Below are 19,335 nucleotides of genomic sequence, written 5' to 3'. Positions count from 1 at the left end.
TAACAATGAGCGCTATGCACGTATTAGGCGGCGGTCAATGGTGAGTGCGAAAGAGATGCCATTCCGGCAGTTCAATGGTCCATCTTACTCGCACTTACATTGACGGCCGCCTCAATACGATCTTACCGCTTATTGTTAATAATTAAAAATAACAGCTTATATAGTCGAACCCGCTTATTGGAATAGCCTTCGTGCCAAGCAAAAGTATTCCTATAACAGGGATATTCTAATAACCGATCATATCTGCCTAGTAAAAACTTTGTGGGACCTCAAATTTCTATTCCTTAAACCGGGATATTCCTTTAACAGGTATTCTTATAAGCGGGTTCGACTGTAGTATGATAGAATTGATTCAAAAAATGACATAACCCAGACATCCAAAGTGAAAGTTATCCTCCAACACCGAATTGTTCTACATGGTCCATGTAATGTTCAGAAAAAAGTCACACCTTTTTCAGCGTCGGGTTTGGGGGGGAGAGGGGGGAGAAGTCGGTAAATTCGTAGTTTTTTAAGTTTTTCGTCAATATTTCTAAAGCTATGAGGTTTAGCATGAACAACCTTCTATACAAAAATGTTTTACATTACATTTGAAATAAAAAAGGTCCTATACATAATCCTTCTAAAATGAACGGTTCCAAAGTTACGGAGGTAGTATAGTATAATTGGTCCAAAAAAGGCCTAACCCAGACATCCAAAGTAAAAGTTTTCCTCAAACACCAAATTGTTCTATATGGTCCACATATTGTTCAGTAAAAAGTTACACCATTTTGAGCGTCCGGTTTGAGAGGGAGATGGGGGAGAAGTCGGTAAATTAGTAGTTTCTTTACGTTTTTCGTCAATATTTCTAAAACTATGTTTAAGCGTAAACAATGTTTTATACAAAAACGTTCTACATGAAATTTAAAGCAAAAATGGTCCTATCCATAATTGTTATAAAATCAACGGTTCCAGAGTTACGGAGGGTGAAATGTGTAGGTTTTCGATACTTTTTATATTCTTTGGGAAATTGATGATGATTTTGGGTGGTGAGGTTGACGTTTCTTCAAGGGCGTATCACTAACATACCATCCGCCACTGAAATAGCAAATCCTGTTAAAGAAAATTTCTTTCAACCAGTAAAAATATTATAAATTGCTCAAAAAATATAAAAAGTATCGAAAACTTCCACTTTTCACCCTCCGTAACTCTGGAATCGTTGATTTTATAACAATTATGTATCGGACCTTTTTGTTTTAAATTTGATGTAGAACATTTTTCTATAGAACATTGTTTACACTAAAGCATATTTTTGGAAATATTGACGGAAAACATAAAAAAACTACTAATTTACCGATTTCTCCCCCATGTCCCCCCAAACCGGACGCTCAAAATGGTGTAACTTTTTACTGAACAATATCTGGACCATATAGAACAATTTGGTGCTGGAGGAAAACTTTTACTTTTAATGTCAGGGTTAGGCCTCTTTTGGACCAATTATTACTATACTGCCTCCGTAACTTTGGAACCGTTAATTTTAGAAGGATTATGCATAGGGCCTTTTTTGTTTCAAATTTAATGTAGAACATTTTTGTATAGAAGGTTGTTCATGCTAAACCGCATAGTTTTAGAAATATTAACGAAAAACTTAAAAAACTACGAATTTACCGATTTCTCCCCCTCTCCCCCCAAACCCGACGCTCAAAATGGTGTGACTTTTTTCTGAACATTATGTGGACCATATAGAACAATTTTGGTGTTGGATGATAACATTCACTGTGGATGTCTGGGTTTGGATCTAGTTATACCATACTATTAGTAATAAATTAATGACACAAATTTCTTCATCATCATGTAGGGGGGCTTTAAACTTTGATTTAGTCACTTTTTGACTTTCATAATAATAATTTTTAACCGAGTTAGTAAGTCTTGAAAAAGCCGTTTTCGCGATTTTTAAATTGCTTATAACTAGAAAATGATCAACTTTAGAGAAAAATTATACGAGACCTTTTTTGAGAAAAGAGAAAAAATTGTTTAAACAAATTACTACCACTTTTCGCGTGGGCGACTTCTTGAACCTTATTCTTGGGTGTGTCACGAATGTGATTATGCAAAAGAATCTCATGGGAATATTTTTTCCAACGAAGCCGCCGTTTTCGTCTTGTCTATAAATATTTTAAAGTCGTTTTAACTACTTTATTTTATTTTGTCTAGAACATACTCAAACAGTAGAATCAACTATAAAACCAGAAGCAGCGAAAACCACATCACAACTATCTCAGTCTTCAACCCTTGATAAAAAAGAACAAAACTTAGAAAGAAGAAATTCTTCCACGTCTTGTGTTAATCTTACTACTACTAACAAATCTAGAACCAACAGTAATTCTTCTGTGAAGAGTGCACTCAGTATTGGACCATCTCTTGGAACAAAATTTAAACCAAAAGTTGGAAATCCTGGACTGAAGACAGGACCTCTAAGAGCTGTGATTCCAGTAAAAGATATGAAAAAAGGTAAGAATAGTTATTTTATAAATTTTATAATTAATTTATTTATAAAAGTTTATCATGTACAAAATGTTACTGCCATTATTAAGTTTTACTTTCTTTTTCGATGAATCGGGTAAAATCGAAGGTTAAATCGCCATACCCAGTGTGCGTCTTGGAAGAGTGTTGCCATCGTATACGCTAAAAGCTGATTGGCTCCGCCATTTTGTGCTAGTTTTCCGCTTTGTTATTGTTTATTTTGCATTTACTGACTGATTTAACCTCATTTTAGTTGATGCTAGATAGATCGAGAAATATTAATTATTTTTATTAATATTCAAGTTGAAAAAATGCCCTTTCTACCCTTTGTATTCTTTGGGTACTTTCCGTGAACCGTGAACTCAGTGTTGAAGTTTGTTATGAAGCAACGTCTTATCGTTTATTGATCTGATACTGATAGCACAGATAAAGGAAACAGGAAACATTGTGAAAACCATAATTTCTTTAATATTGTTATAAAAAATTAAATAATTATTTTGAAGTTACTACCCCTTTCTTCATGAATTCGTAGAGGTATTAAATTGAAATTGATATCAAACACTCAGGTCTGTAATATCTTTAAGCTACAACAAAATCAAACTTCTATCTCAAGGCAATCAAAAGAAACAGCAATTTAAGCCGCATTTTTACAAACTCACAACTACTGGCAAAAGAATCAAAACCTAAAGGGTACTTCCAGTCGACCTAGAATCTTGAAATTTGGCATGAAGCAATATTTTATAGCAGATATAACGGAAAAATTCCCAAAATCTTAAATTTTTAAGTAGGTACCTACATCACATTTTTTTAAAATAATAATTCTAAACTTACATACATTACTTACTTTCATACCTTTTTCAGCCACTATTTACAGATCTGGTTCAAATTTAATATTTAATTAGTATTTTTGCACCAGATTTCTAAATAGACGGTAAAACCGTTGTAAATAAATAACTTTGATAAAAAACTGGCCAATATTCTTCAGCAGACTTTTGCAAGGCTAGTGTAGCTTATATTATAAAATAAATGATATGTGTTAATATAAAATAAAGAATTACTGAAACGAGAAAGAGACCTTCGTCTTTAATTTATGCTTCTCCAGCTTTCCACATTGTAATGTTGTGGGTTTCACTTTTTCAATTTTTCGTGATGGGTGAACTTTTACTTAGGTATATACCTACTAGCGTTAATTGATAAATACGGATAGTATATTTATCAGTCAACGCTACTAGTATAAGAGCTGTGAGACATTTTTGAGTAGGTATTTTAGGCAACCTGAAAATTTTTCAGGTGACTCTTCTATGATAGCCTAATACAAAAATGCCGGTCTGGCTGGAGGGTAGCGGTTATTTTCCCCAAAAATCCCCCCAAAATTAAAAAAAGTGTAAAAATTGTTATTACAAAAAATATCATTGATATGACTTTAAAGTAAATTTAAATATTCAAATATAAAGAAAATAAACAGGCCAGGCGATTTGAGGGCGATTTTAACTCTGCAAGATACTTGCATGGGCGCCCCAGGATTATTTTCAGGGGGTGCATCTGAACTTCAGAAGATTTCATCTGAATCTGTACATACTCTTAACGAGTATAAAATATACAACTATACATGCATAGCTATGTACATTCCTTCCGGACAGGGAGGTGCAATTGTTATTTTGACAGGACTTATGTTTCGTGGACCTTAAGAAGGCATTTGACAGGGTCAAATTAAAGGACGTTATCCATTTATTGTACGCAAGAGAGGTACCTCTAGGAATAATTAAAACGATCGAAAATATCTACCAGAACAACACAATAAAAGTAAAAGTAGGTGAAGAACTCACTGACCCAATTGAAGCTGGCAGTGGGATAAGACAGGGAGATTCCCTGAGTCCTCTGTTGTTCAACTTGATCATGGACGAAATAATAAAAAAAGTAAGAACAAAAAAAGGATACCAAATGGGAGAAAAACAACTCAAAATAATCTGCTATGCAGACGACGCAATACTAATATCTCAAAGTGAAGATGATTTACAACGTATGCTGCACGAATTTAATATAACCGCTAGAAAATTTAACCTGTTAATTTCCCCAAAAAAGACTAAATGCATGGTTATAACAGCAGATCTAATAAGGTGTAAATTAGAGCTGGAGGGTCAAATAATAGAACAAGTCATGGAGTTTAAATATCTAGGCATCACACTATGCAGCTACGGAAAGCTCGAAACAGAAGTGGGAGATCAGGTGAATAAAGCAAACAGAGCCGCAGGTTGCCTGAATGAAACAATATGGAGAAATAAAAACATCGGAAGAGAAGTGAAAGGCAGAATTTATTATGACATACGCGGCAGAAACACGACCTGATACAGAAAGGACAAAAAGAATGCTAGAAACAGCAGAGATGAAAACATTGCGAAAAATCGATGGTAAGACGCTGTGGGATAGAGCTAGAAGTGCAGATACCTATACAAAGGAGATGCAAGGTGGACAACATTAATAACTGGGTGAAAAGCAGAAGAGTAGAATGGAACGACCACATAAGCCGAATGACAGCAAATAGAGTAGTAAGGACGGCGAGAGACGGTTCTCCAATAGGAAGACGATCAGTGGGAAGACCAAAAAAAAGATGGAATGACAACTTACTGGAGACACATTGAAAAACAGACAGAGTAATGTCTATAAAAAAGAAGAAGAAGAAGAAGAGAGAAGATTTAGAATTAATGAAAAATTAATTAGTGATTAATTGATTGAGTTGCTACGTATTCTTACTTATATAACTAATGCTTAATGATTTTCCTTATATAACCAATCACATCACGTTTTTTATTTCTTCGTATATGACCAAAGTAGCTCATGTTTGTTTCCTTCATAGTGTTGAGTATTTCTTTTGCCTTTTTTATCTTTCTGAATGTTTCCGTGTTTGTTACGTGTTGTGTCCATGATATATTTAACGTTATTCGATACTACCACATCTCAACAACGGCAAGTATTTCTTCATATGCGCCCGTGATTGTCCACACTTCGACTCCGTATAAAAGGACGGAGAATACGTAGCAACTCAACTAATTAATCACTAATTAATTTTTAATTAATTCTAAATACATATTGCAACTAATTACAGATCATGTATAAGAGGAATGTGAGTTTCGAGGGGAGTCTGACGGAGAAGTAGAGAATGAATATTTAAGCTCAGATGAGGAGTTTGAAGAAGAAGTACAAGATTCGGACACAGAATTAATTTAGTTTATAGTTTTATACTTTTCTACCTATATATTTATAATAATAAATTTGTCTATTTCTATCATATTTCCAAAATCTATTGTATAGTACGTATTATTTTTCTTTAATTAAGAAAAAGTTACTTAAAAGACTATAATATATAATAATTACTCTAACGTTTCGAGGAACAACAACATGGATTGTTGTTGTTGCAACAGCTGAACGGACTCGCTCAGCTACAACAGAGGACGCAAAGAGCTATCGGTATACGCTCTTTCTCACACTGCTGCTTACCTATAGCGCTTTTCATTTATATGCACGCGTAATTTGTTTGATCACATGGCAGTTGAAAAATGTCAGCAAAAAAACCTGTCTTTTTTAGAACATTTAATTTTAATATTAAAAATACCCTGTCAAAATACCAATTCCACCTCCCTGTCCGGAAGGAATGTACATAGCTATGTATAGTATTTTTACTACAAAAGCAAGGTTACGTAGATCAAAATTTTTGACGTATGAGCACTGTCAAAACATTAGAATGTGACTTTTCATCATGGCCACGTTTATGTCATTACTTGTCAGAAATATTTTGCTTTGTTTTTGTTTACTATAAAAATAATATCTATAATCATTATTTATTCTAATTAAGAGGATCGGTACGTATTTTCGGCTGCAATGCTATTCAAATGGGGATTCATTTTTTTCGAATCCTGAGAAAACTAATAAGTATTTTTGAAAAATTTAAACGCAGAATGAAAGATTACGTGATTAGAGAGGGCCAAAAGTCCCTGAGAACTTCTATAATGTTTATTTTAATAAGTTACAGGGGTGAAAAACTAAGAGAAAATTTAGTGTGATTTTTAATTTCAAATATCTCATTCAAAATAAACTTTTTATTTATTCTAAGGGACTTTCGGCCCTCGATAATAATTTAGTCTTTCATTCTGCGTTTAAATTTTTCAAAAATATTTATTGGTTTTTTCAGGATTCGAAAAAAATTAACACAATGCCGTGGTAATATTTTCCAAATCTATCTTTGTCTTACAACGCACTCAGCTGAATATAATATTGTCAGCCTATATAGGGCTTTTCATTCACAGTCATTTGTTTCGAGCTTCTGTCATGTGTCACATAATATTAATATATCTACGTCATACGTTATTGGTATATACCAATGATACAAACCAAAGACGTATGGCGTAGATATATTAATATTATGTGACACATGACAGAAGCTCGAAACAAATGACAGTCGATGAAAAGCCCTATTGTCAGTCAGACACTGGGTGCGTTCGGACGACCATATCGGCTGGCTGTCAGCAGAAATCGGCTGAGTGGTTGCATCCAGCCGTGATAGGGAAAGCTTAGTAAATCTCTCAGCTGCTGACTTCCAGCGGTGACGTCTGACAGCTACTGCTGGCTCAGCTGTCCAGCCGCTGTGGTCGTCCGAACGCACCCACTGACAATCAGTGACAATTTTAAATATTTGACATTGAATCGGGAATATTTTAAGTTATTGATTAAATATAATTGATAGAGAGAGAGAGAGAGAGAGAGAGAGAGAGAGAGAGAGAGAGAGAGAGAGAGAGAGAGAGAGAGAGAGAGAGAGAGAGGGAGAGAGAGAGAACTGTACATTTAAATTTCACAATATCGAAAATTGTTATTAAGAAAAGTTGTTTGGAATTAAAAACTAAGTTACAATGTTCAATTACATCCTTCTAATTGAAATATTGTACACTATACGGGCACTTAACTGTTATGCGAAATTCAGAATTTTTTTACATTTGACTAAAAATTTAATTTTTTTTTTTCGATTAGAAGGATGTAAGTATATTAAAACATAGTTTTTAATTCCAAACAACTTTTCATAATAACAATTTTTGATATTTTAGACCAGAATATAAAGATAATTTACTTAACGAAATTCATATTTTTGACACACCTCGTATAAACTTGATAAAATTTTATATCTGATTGTTGAATTTTAGATTGTAGGCTATGCAGAGCATTTTATGGAGAATAATTTTTTTTCGTAAAATTGATAATAAAAAAGTTTCTCATATGGTTTCTAGCTACGCAGACGTACTGTATAAGATCTTCGGTATAAGAATTTTCAAATGGTAATGCCATATTCGAATTCAGCATAATCAAAAACAAAATAGAAACATATTTGATCAAAGTAAAATGATGAATTCAACGATATTTTTAAAATTATTGATGCAAAACAATTGTTATTGTTTAAACAATTAATAAACAATTAGCGGCAAAATCTGTGAGTAGAACTTTTTACTTTCACATACATATAAACTTTTTTTTTTGTTACAAACGCCATCTGTTTATTTCAAACCATAAACACTAAGCATTTTTGTTTGAACAGAATTTTTACATTAAGAGTGATCGCCCAGTGGCTATAACTCTATTGGTTGACTTCTTCTTGAATCTAAACTTATTCTAAACTTTTACTTGTTGTCTATTGTCTAAAGGGCAAATCCAGTGGACTACGGATATTTAGTCTGTTATTTTGTACACTGTTATCAAGGAGACCGATTACAAGATTGTTGGAGTGGACTTCAAGACGCTTTAGATATTTATCACTACACTGCGCGATCACTTGTTTCACTGTAGGGATTTTTAAATCACTGTAAATGACCTGGTTTGAGATAAACCAAGGGGCAGTCGCTATAGTTCTTAAAGTCTTTGACTGGAATCGTTCTAGGATCGCTATGTTGCTGTCAGATGCTGTACCCCAGAGTTGTACGCCGTATGTCCAAATAGGCTTTGTGTTGGAACTGTAGACCAGGAGTTTATTTTTTAATGATAGTGGTGAGTTACTTCCAACTAGCGAATAGTGTTTTTTAAGTACAATTCCTAGTTGTTTACGTTTATTCCAGATATGTGTTTTCCAAGTTAGCCTTCTGTCTAGATGCAATCCCAAGTACTTGGCACTATCTTTTTTTGGTATTAGGTGGTTGTTGTAATATATTGATGGTGTGTCACCTTGGCATTTTGTGAAAGTTACATTGGCTGATTTTTCGTCGTTTATTTTAATTCTCCATCTACAAGCCCACTTATGTGTTTTGTTTACTCTTGTTTGTAATGTGCGAGTCGCAATTTCGGGATTTTTGTCTTTCACCATAATTGCAGTGTCATCTGCAAAAGTAGCTGTTAGGTGATGGTCATCGGTTGGAAAGTCAGCTGTAAACAAAGTATAAAGTATGGGACCAAGTATACTTCCTTGGGGCACACCAGCTTTTATAGGATGAATGTCTGTTATAAAGTCATCATATCTTATTTGAAAGTGTATATATATATATATATATATATATATATATATATATATATATATATATATATATAAACTAACAAAAAAGTTTTAGAAAAATATAAGCTTGCACATTGATTTATTACAATTAAGTTTGAGTCATCTGAATAGTTCTGCTTCCCTTCCCCTTCCCTTAATAGGTAACAAATATTTTTCTATCAAACAAACACTAAACATATCAAAAAATCGGAAAATTAGCGTATACCAAAAATACAGTCACTGCGCACGCTAAATAATGACGTCACTGGCTTGATGAAGTTTATCTCGCGTGTACATAACTTTTTTATTTGCGTATAAGTTAGCGTGTACCTAGACACAGCGATTTTTTTATTATAGCGCCATCTATCAACGATTCTAAAGAATGTCTCGATTAAACGTTACTTATTTTTACGTAAGGAATCCAAATCTGCAATAAAAAATGGGCATTCCTATTTAAGATTTTAAAATTACTCCCCACCTCATTTTCAGGGAGTGGAGTGGGGGATCATGATTTTTGTCATTGGATATATTTTTGAACATTTTTTCGGTCCATTTCGCGAAATATTTCACTGTCCCGCTACTTATGGGACACCCTATATAAAAATCGACAGGTCTTAGCGTTTTTCATAGTTAATATTTAAAATAAGGACAGAAATAATTTTATTCCATAAGTGGTTTCCACCCCGTATATGTGTGTGTATGTAAATCGGATAATTTTATCATTCATCTAGTTGATAGGAGGTTCGGTCCTAACTTCCACTATCATCAAAATATTAGAAGTATCGAATATGAAATACCAAAATACACGACACATGCAATACGTGCATACTGTATTTTTAACTACATAACTGGTAAAATTGCCTAATATTGCAAAAAATTCAATCGACAAAATCTACAAAAGTCAAAAACATTAGAGAAGATAAAGTCCACTGGTGATGGCCGAACAATTACGAAACATACTGATTTGAAGAGCACCAGGTTATGTAATACTCAAATATACATTTTTATTTTCTAGGTACTTCAACACCAGACCGAATTGAGCAAAAAACTGTACAAATCCAATCAAAAAGAACTAGCACTCCTATTCATGTAAGTATTTATTTAGTAGTAACGACGTTGTTGAGTTCAGTAATATTTATAATAATGTATTCGCTTTGAACGAATACATTATTCATTAATGAAGAGGCATTCAATCAAATAGAACGAGCTGCACAAAATAGTGGCCTTAAAATCAATCAGAACAAAACAAAATATATGCAGGTAAGTAAAAACGCAGAAATAAGGCAGCCACAAAATATAACAACAAGAGAATACAACATTGAGGGGGTAAAAAACTTTACATACTTGGGATCCCTAGTCACGTCTGATAATAACGTTACGGGGGAAGTGAAGAGGCGAGTATTTATTGCCAATAAAAGTTACCATGGCTTAATCCGGCCACTAAGATCAGATAACGTCGCAAGAAAAACAAAATGCCAAATATATAAAACCTTAATAAGACCGGTACTCACATACGGCTCAGAAACCTGGACACTCACTAAAAGAGAGGAAACATTGCTAGCCACCTTTGAAAGAAAAATCTTGCGACACATATATAAGGAATGAAAGAAGTGAAAGAAGTATATTAAAGTGTGTAAATGTATTTTAATTTCCTTAGCTAAGCGCTTTCGACTTATCTTCAGAGCTAATGGTCAATATATAAAAAGTACCGGCTACTTAGGAATGTATTTTCTTGCATCGCATTAAGAAATTTGTAATTCAGGTCCACTGTACAACTCCGGCTGATGAAAGCTAGTTTTAATTTTTAGTTTTTCTATGGTAAAACAATAAAAACAACCACTGGGACGATACATACATATAAAAATTTTTTCATGGTAAAGGTTTTACCCAACCATTTTGAAGTGATATGAGCTGGTGACTGACTCACCAGCTCATATCACCAGTCATATGACCAGTCAGTCACCAGCTCATATCACTTCAAAATGGTTGGGTAAAACCTTTACCATGAAAAAATTTTTATATGTATGTATCATCCTAGTGGTTGTTTTTATTGTTTTACCATAGAAAAACTAAAAATTAAAACTAGCTTTCATCAGCCGGAGTTGTACAGTGGACCTGAATTACAAATTTATTAATGCGATGCAAGAAAATACATTCCTAAGTAGCCGGTACTTTTTATATATTGACCATTAGCTCTGAAGATGACTTTTATGTCGAAAGCGCTTAGCTAAGGAAATTAAAATACATTTACACACTTTAATATACTTCTTTCACTTCTTTCATTCATTTCAAGTGTGTACAAAACCTATTAGTCTTTCAACTACATATATAAGGGCACAAAAGAAAACGGAATTTGGCGAAGAAGGTACAACTTTAAACTATACAAAATATAACAGGATCCGGATATCATAACATTCATTAAAATGGAACGGCTGCGTTGCATGGGACATGTAGAAAGAATGGAAGAAGGCGAAATACCAAACAAAATATTCAAACAGATGCCAGTAGGAAAAAGAACAAGAGGAAGACCGAAGCTGAGATATTTAGAACAAATAGAAAATGATATAATAACCTTAAAATAAAAAACTGGAGAAAAAAGCACGAAACAGATCAGAATGGAGAAGCATCCTGGAACATACCAAGACCCAGAAAGGGTTGTCGAGCCAGTGATGATGATGATTCACTTTGAACAAAGCTTCTAAATTACTCATTCATGCATTATGCATTACAATGCCTAGGGATTATAGCTAACGTGATGGCGTTCAAAATCCTATTCTTGGGTGAGGTAGATTACTCCTCTATGTCATTTATAGCTCACTGTGTGTTAGTGCTGCTCTATCGTACCCTTTTCATTTCTTCCTCTCCTTTTTCTGAACTTTCCAGTATCTACATTCCTATACATTTATTGTCTTTATATCTTCTACATCATCCATCATGTTCTTCTATATCTGGGCTATATAGTGGTGTCCAGTTAGTTATCCTTCTTAACATATCTGTATAATATGTCCTAATGTCCTATCTATTCTAAGCTAAGAGATTTTATGTATCTGACTATATTTTCTCCCTATCTTGTTACATTGTGGCCCAGTATCGTTCTCATTATTTTTATTTTAAATTTCAGAAGGCTAGCTTCCTCTTTCTTGTTAATCGTTGTTGTTTCTATCCCATATGTAACAACAGGTCTTATACAGAGTGTGTCAGCCAAATGGAATAAATTAGCTAATAAATAAATGAGGGAGTATTAGAAAAATGGTCGAACACGTCGATAGTATTTATAGTTGCGCTTTTTTTTTTCATAAAAACTTTTTATACGGGGTGTATCAGATAACGGTGGCCAATACCAACTTGCTTATTTTAAATAGAACACCCTGTATATTAATTAATTTTTAGATTCCTCAGATCATTTTAGACATATTTTGAATACAATGTCCTATACCTATCTTTGACTGTTTCGGAAATATTAAGTAAAATGCAAAAATTCACATTTAGAAAAGACAATTATTTAAAAGATGAAGTTTTCGATCCTAATAGCATTATGAATAATATTTAAAAAATATTAAAATATTACTAAAAGATTTTTAACTCGAAAACTTATTGGTTCATTTCCTTGGTAACACCTCCAGGGCTTCTAAAATTTGCAAGCCAAATGGATGCTGAAGCGAAGAAGACAAGAGGGAATTCAAAAAACTTACAATTCACGACCCCGTCTGTTCAGCTGGTAAATTCCAACAGAAAATGGACCTAGTTACTCGAAGGAGTAAAGACCAATATAAAAATAAAATAAAATTTTTATTTTTAATTCAGTTGCAATGCGAAGGCAAAACAATCTTACTTTTCAATTAGAATACGGAGCGCAGTCCATGGAGAACAAGCCTACGTTCCTTCCGATGAAGGCTCCAATAAGAGCCGAAAATCGCGATTCAAGGGACTGGACTGCGCTCCGTATTCTAATTGAAAAGTAAGATTGTTTTGCCTTCGCATTGCAACTGAATTAAAAATAAAAAATTTATTTTATTTTTGACAAAATTATTTATTTGTCGAAAGTCGCTATAACATATTCAACTAAATAATACAAGTCTAAACAATAATGTCAATGTAGGAGATGTTCAAAATGCTCCCCACGAACGTCTTGGCAATACCCTAACCGTGAATAGAAATTTCTTCTAACGTTACTCAACATCTCAGGTGTGATCGATCTAATCGCAAGCGTTATTCGTCTTCGTAAGTCAGCTAAGTCAGTGGGTTTAGTTTGGTATACATACAATACTTTTCACATATCCCCATAAGAAAAAGTCTAACGGCGTCAAATCGGGGGATCGTGGTGGCCATTCCATCGATCCTCTCCTCCCTATCCACCGATTTGGAAATATTTGGTTGAGGTACTGCCGGACATGGTTGGCATCTTGTTGAAACCATATCATATTCGCTGGAACTTGTGGGTTTCCTGGATCAGGATACAAGTTAGCCAACGTTGGCACTACATTATTTCGGAGCAATGCTAAATAATTGTCGCCATTCAAATTGCCATCTATGAAAAAGGGACCTATGATCTGATCTCCAATAATTCCTGCCCACACGTTAACCTTCTCAGGGTATTGAGTATTGCCTTCTGTCATCCAGTGAGGATTTTCACTGGACCAATATCGGCAATTTTGCCGATTAGCATGACCGTGAAGAATAAAGCTGCACTCATTACATTGCTGTCTAACATTTCCATCATTTGTTCACAAAAATACGTTCTCCTATCAAAATCGTCTTCCATGAGCTCCTGATTGTGTATAATTTGATAGGGATGCAGTTTGTTTTCTTTTAAGGGGGGGGGGGGGGTATTAGGCTATTGATTATGTTCAAAATAAGAGAGCTAAAAGGAACTACAACGTTAACGGGATTTTATTGTCTCATATGGTCAACGGACCTCTATATTTGAAAAAACCGCGGAGTGCTACCATTTAAATGGGTGCGTTTTTGAGAAAGGGGTGAATTAGTCCCTAGGCACAGGGTGAATTAGGGTGAGTTCCATTCACTTTTGGTACAAACACTTCTACAGGAAAATTGTTCCAGGATAAATTTACTATCGAAATATCATATTTTAAAGTCAAAAGTTTTTTTTTTACAAAAATACATTCAAAAGAAAAGCAAGGAAAAACACGAAAGAAAGCAATTTTGTTTTTTGTCCCATAATTTTTTTTCAAAGGGATATAGGTATAGGCATTGCTTCAGCCAGAAATAACTTCCATCCTGTCTCAATAAAATGACGTTTGGTAGAAGTCTCTACGATTTATAGTTTCCGAAATAGGATTTTTCGAAGTTTGCCGCTCACAGAATTTTTGAGCCATTTTCCCCATTATTTCGCAAACATTGTTCTGTAACTTGTTTCTACGCATTTATAGGTATATGCAATGATACATTTAGTAGAAAGAGAAGCCAATTACCTTTAAAATGGTCTATTGTATAAGGTCGTTCGACTATTTTTAAACAAGTTATGCTTTTTCAAGATTTTATACTTTTAATGATTTTTGATATTTTCTATGATTATATTTTAAATTTCTCATTATGACTTTTTTTCTTGTACATTTAGGTATATACATTTTGGAATAAAAAAAAGCTTATTTTCTTTACTTTAAAATGGTGTATTGCCATCACCTCTAGGACTATTTTTAAACAAGATATCTGTAGGATATCCAAGGGCATCCGTAATTTAAGAAAAAAATTAAAAATTTTAATTGTTTTCAATTAGAAGTATATAATTGCATATTGTAACATAATTTTTAATTCCAAATAACTTTTCTTAATAAAACTTTTCGATATTGTGAAATATAAAGGTACTTTACTCTTCAGCGAAATTCATATTTTGTAACATACCTCGTACACTATTGATAAAATTTTATATCTGATAATTACATCTTAGGTTTTAGAGTATGCAGAGCATTTTATAAAGAATAATTTTTTTCATAAAGTTAATAATAAAAAGTTTTCTATGTGGTTTCAACTTAGTGGTACCTATTGCATGTGTATATGTCAAACTTTGAAAAAGCATATCTTGTTTAAGAATAGACCTAGAATTTTTTACAATACACCATTTTAAAGTAAAGAAAATAAGATTTCCTTTTTATTGCACAATGTATATACCTAAATATACAATAAAAAAGTTATAATGAGAAATTTAAAAATAATCGTAAAATATATTAAAAATCCTTAAAAGTATAAAATTTTGAGAAACCATATCTTACTTAAAAATAGTCATACAGCCTTCTACGATAGACCATTTTAAAGGTAATTGACTTTTATTCCTAATAAATGTAACATTGCATATATCTAAAGCTGCGTAAAAAAAGTTACAGAACAATGTTTGCGAAGTAACAAGGAAAATGGCCCAAAACTGTTGTGAGTGGCGAAATTTGAAAAATCAATATTTTGGAAACTATAAATTATATAGACTTACACTAAACGTCATTTTAAAGAGGAAGGATGGAAGTTTTTTTTCTGTGAAGCAATGCATATACCTATATCCCCGTAGAAGAAAGTTATAGGGCAAGAAACAAAAATGCTACCTTTCGTGTTTTTTCTTGCTTTTCTATTGAATATATTTTTGTAAAAAAAATATTTTTGACTTTAAAATGTGATATTTCAATAGTAAATTTAACCTGGAAAATTTTTCCTGTAGACGTGTTTGTACTAAACGTGCATAGAACTCACCCTAATTCGCCCTGTGCCTAGCGACTAATTCACCTCTTTCTCAAAAACACACCCCTTTAAATGGTAGCACTCCGCGGTTTTTTCATATTTAGAGGTCCATTGACTATATGAAACAATAAAACCCCGTTAACGTTGTAGTTCCTTTCTAAAATACATAATCAATAGCCTATATGGTTTGAAATCAACATATCAAGCACATTTTTGTGATTTTTTTTTCGAAGCTATTGTAGCATTATTTTATTTTTAAATTAAATAAACATATTAAGTACAATTCAAAGAATATTTAAGAAAAAATTCAATCCAAAATATTGAAAAATAAGCCATTGGCGACAAATTTTGGCAGGCAGCTCAAAAAAAATGGATTTTGCGGTGGACATCAGAACTCATCATTGGATCATACGAAACAAAAAATTCAAAAAGATTTAATTAGTTTATGAGTTTCACGAGGTAACAACGTGGAGTTTTTTTATTTTTAATGATTTTTGAATTTTTGGTATCACTCAGAAGTCAAAAATACGAAATTTTTGATAAAAATTTTATGAAAACCAACAGATTTAATATTGTTGAACAAAAAATAAGCACAAAACGAAAAATATCTCGACGTTGTTACCTCACGAAATGTCTAAAGAAAATCTATGCAAAATTTCAGGTAGATCGGTCAAGTAGTTTTTCAGTTACAATGTCCACCGCATTTGAAAAAGCAGTTTTAGAAAAATGCGTTTAAAGTTTTGACAACTGCATCTTCATCTTCTGATTTGTCTGCCAAATCGTAAAGTGATGAACATTGGAATATGTTTTTTGAATTGCGGAGTAATCTACAAAAGAGAAGGCGAACAGTTGTTTAACGTTTCTCACTACGCTCAAGCGTGCTGGCGCGAAGCCGCGGCAACGCGAGTCGAAGGTAGAGATATTCAACACCCTATATCTCTGGTAATTTTACTCCGATTATTTTGAAATTTTCAGAGAGTATTCTTGAAAGTATGCACTTTTCTTTGAAATAATAAAAAAATTAAATATATCAAACCATACCCCCCCCCCTTAATATTCGACTAACCGATGAATAGCTAATATCGAGTACTGGGGCTGCTTGTCGAACAGATGTAGGTATGTGGGTGTTCCTCAAACTCAAGCATAACATCCAATTTGGTATCCTCACTTATTGCATTGGCAGCTTCTTTTTTTACCTCTCTGACATGGCCCAGCTCGTGGAATTGCTTCTCTATTTTACTAATTGTCCCTTGAGATATGGGCGGCAAATCAGGGAATGCTTCGTGAAATAAGCGAGCTACTTCCATTTGCGTCCGTGTCTTATCTCCATAGCCAATCATCTGTATAATTGTAATTTTGTGCATTTCTGTTAAATGAACCATTTTTCTGGCTTGCGGTTAATGAAATTCAAACAACTATAGCACTGACAACTACTTCTGTCATGGAACAATAAAACATTAGCGTTTTAAACCAAAGTAAACAATTTTTTGTTTTTTACATATCAATAAAAAGGAATGCTTAAATAGTTTTTGCTTACTTTATCATTACCAAGACTTAAATGGGTAAGAACTATTAAGACAGTGGTAGCGACTTTCGACAAATAAATAATTTTGTTTTCTAAATGTTAATTTTTGCATTTTACTTAATATTTCCGAAACAAGTCAAAAATAGGTGTAGGACATTGTATTCAAAATATGTCTAAAATGATCTGAGGAATCTAAAAATTAATTAATATACAGGGTGTTCTATTTAAAATAAGCAAGTTGGTATTGGCCACCGTTATCTGATACAACCCGTATAAAAAGTTTTTATGGAAATAAAAGCGCAACTATAATTACTAATCGACGTGTTCAACCGTTTTTTCGAATACTCCCTCATTTATTTATTAGCTAATTTATTCCATTTGGCTGACACACTCTGTATAGGTTCATCTTTGTTCTCTTTTTAGATTGTTACTTTTTAGCAGATTTCTATTCATTCCATGTTTTTTGCCTTTCAGAATTCTTTCCACTCTTCTCTACTCTTCTCTTCTTTCCTGGTTTCCCTATTGTTACTCCCAAGTAGCGAAATTTCGGCTCGACATTTCGAGCCGATCTTAAGCTTGTCAAAAGCTCGGCTGGGTTAAGCTTGAGTCCATCCCTATACCTAATATAATATAATAATTTTACCAAATCCATATTCATTATTATAACCTCCTTGTTCTTTGTAATCTTCCAGGTAAAGAGTCCAAGTCCAAGATTAAACAAGGCAAAGAAACATTTTTTTGTACTAATTTTTAAACGTGAATACTCGTGAAACGTGAACGTCTTTTTCCAAACATTCACATAAAACATCCTCATCTTCATTATTTTCACATGTTGATCAGTCTTCAAACAATCTTCTTGTATCACTGCTCACTCTTTCTCAAATAAAGTTTTAAGCAGCACATCAACAATTTCTTCAATTACGTTTTTTTAAATATGGCTGCAGTTTAAACCACTTTTCAGTAGTGCATTCTTTTTCAGACCTTTATTTTCAATTATGCTTATTAAAATAGAGAAAGAAGAAGTTTATTGTTCAGATAATAGTTGAGGGAAGATTTTAGACGTACACTTCTTAGATACTTTGTTATAATTTTATATGTATATACATATAAAAATATTTTATAGATTTAATTTATTAATAAGTATCTAATACAATCGTTCTGTTAGGAACCCCGTATAAAACCTATGGCTTCTTCAACACCTACATTAGGAAATGCTGATAGTAACAGTTCGCCTAAATGGATGGCAAACAAACCTACACTTAACAGGTTAGTTTTATATAATCTGCAATTTCGATGAAATTAATGTCTAACATTAATCTTTTTGTAGGTCGAATTCTTTAAATGACAAATTAATTAAAAATGGTAAGGATTCATCTGGTACTCCAAACACCTCAAAACTGAGAAGACCAAGGTATCTAATTAATAATTTTAGTAGTTCTCAAATAAGTATAGGTCATAAATATAAATTGACCACATTTTGTTTATTAGCGTTGTTTTCAAATTAGTGCAGCTACTGAAGTAGATATGAACTATCCTCCGATTTCGTTGAACCTCCATCGATTTTCGTGAAAATTGTTGAGTGGTTAGAGGATACCTCAAGAAACAGAAGTGACATGGTGCCAACTTGCGCTTTTACCCTGAGGGTGGATGCCACTCCTTCGCGGGGGTGAAAATTGTTGTATGAAAAATAACCCCATAAATCGATAGAGTAACAAATTCTAAGTCTGAAGTCTGTCATTGACCACACGTCTAAGAGTATTGAAGTGCTGCGCCTGGTCCGGTTTGTTCTATGGATGTGAAACTTGGACAACAAAAATGAATAATCTCAACAAATTAGAAGCGTTCGAGTTGTGATGTTACCGTCGCATGCTCAGAATCCCGTGGACGGCACACATATCCAACGAACGTGTGCTGGAGACAATGCACAAAGAGCGAGAATTTATCAACGTCATAAAAATGAGAAAGGTTCAATCCTTCGGTCATATAATGAGAGGACCTAAATATATCATACTCCGGTTGATCATTCAGGGCAAAATCGAAGGAAAACGCTGGATTGGAAGAAAGCAACTGTCCTGGCTGCGTAACATTAGACAATAGACAGGTGGAACGGTCGAGGAATTGTTTC

At 33.4% G+C, this 19,335-nt stretch overlaps 1 protein-coding gene across 3 annotated transcripts in view; it reads left to right on the top strand.

Annotated features, from left to right (window-relative positions):
- LOC126882227 (uncharacterized) overlaps positions 1 to 19,335 on the top strand; it is a 143,759-nt gene that overhangs the window by 90,004 nt on the left and 34,420 nt on the right. For all 3 annotated transcript variants that reach the window (XM_050647040.1, XM_050647038.1, XM_050647039.1), the window contains 4 exons: positions 2,191 to 2,487; positions 10,017 to 10,090; positions 18,376 to 18,476; positions 18,538 to 18,621. In XM_050647040.1, the coding sequence (XP_050502997.1) occupies positions 2,191 to 2,487; positions 10,017 to 10,090; positions 18,376 to 18,476; positions 18,538 to 18,621 (556 nt within the window). The remainder of the gene's footprint in view (positions 1 to 2,190; positions 2,488 to 10,016; positions 10,091 to 18,375; positions 18,477 to 18,537; positions 18,622 to 19,335) is intronic.

The sequence above is a fragment of the Diabrotica virgifera genome, chromosome 3 (genome assembly GCF_917563875.1).
Source record: "Diabrotica virgifera virgifera chromosome 3, PGI_DIABVI_V3a".
Classification (NCBI taxonomy): domain Eukaryota; kingdom Metazoa; phylum Arthropoda; class Insecta; order Coleoptera; family Chrysomelidae; genus Diabrotica; species Diabrotica virgifera.
Note: the sequence above shows the minus strand (reverse complement) of the source record. Positions and strands in the feature narration are given on the sequence as shown.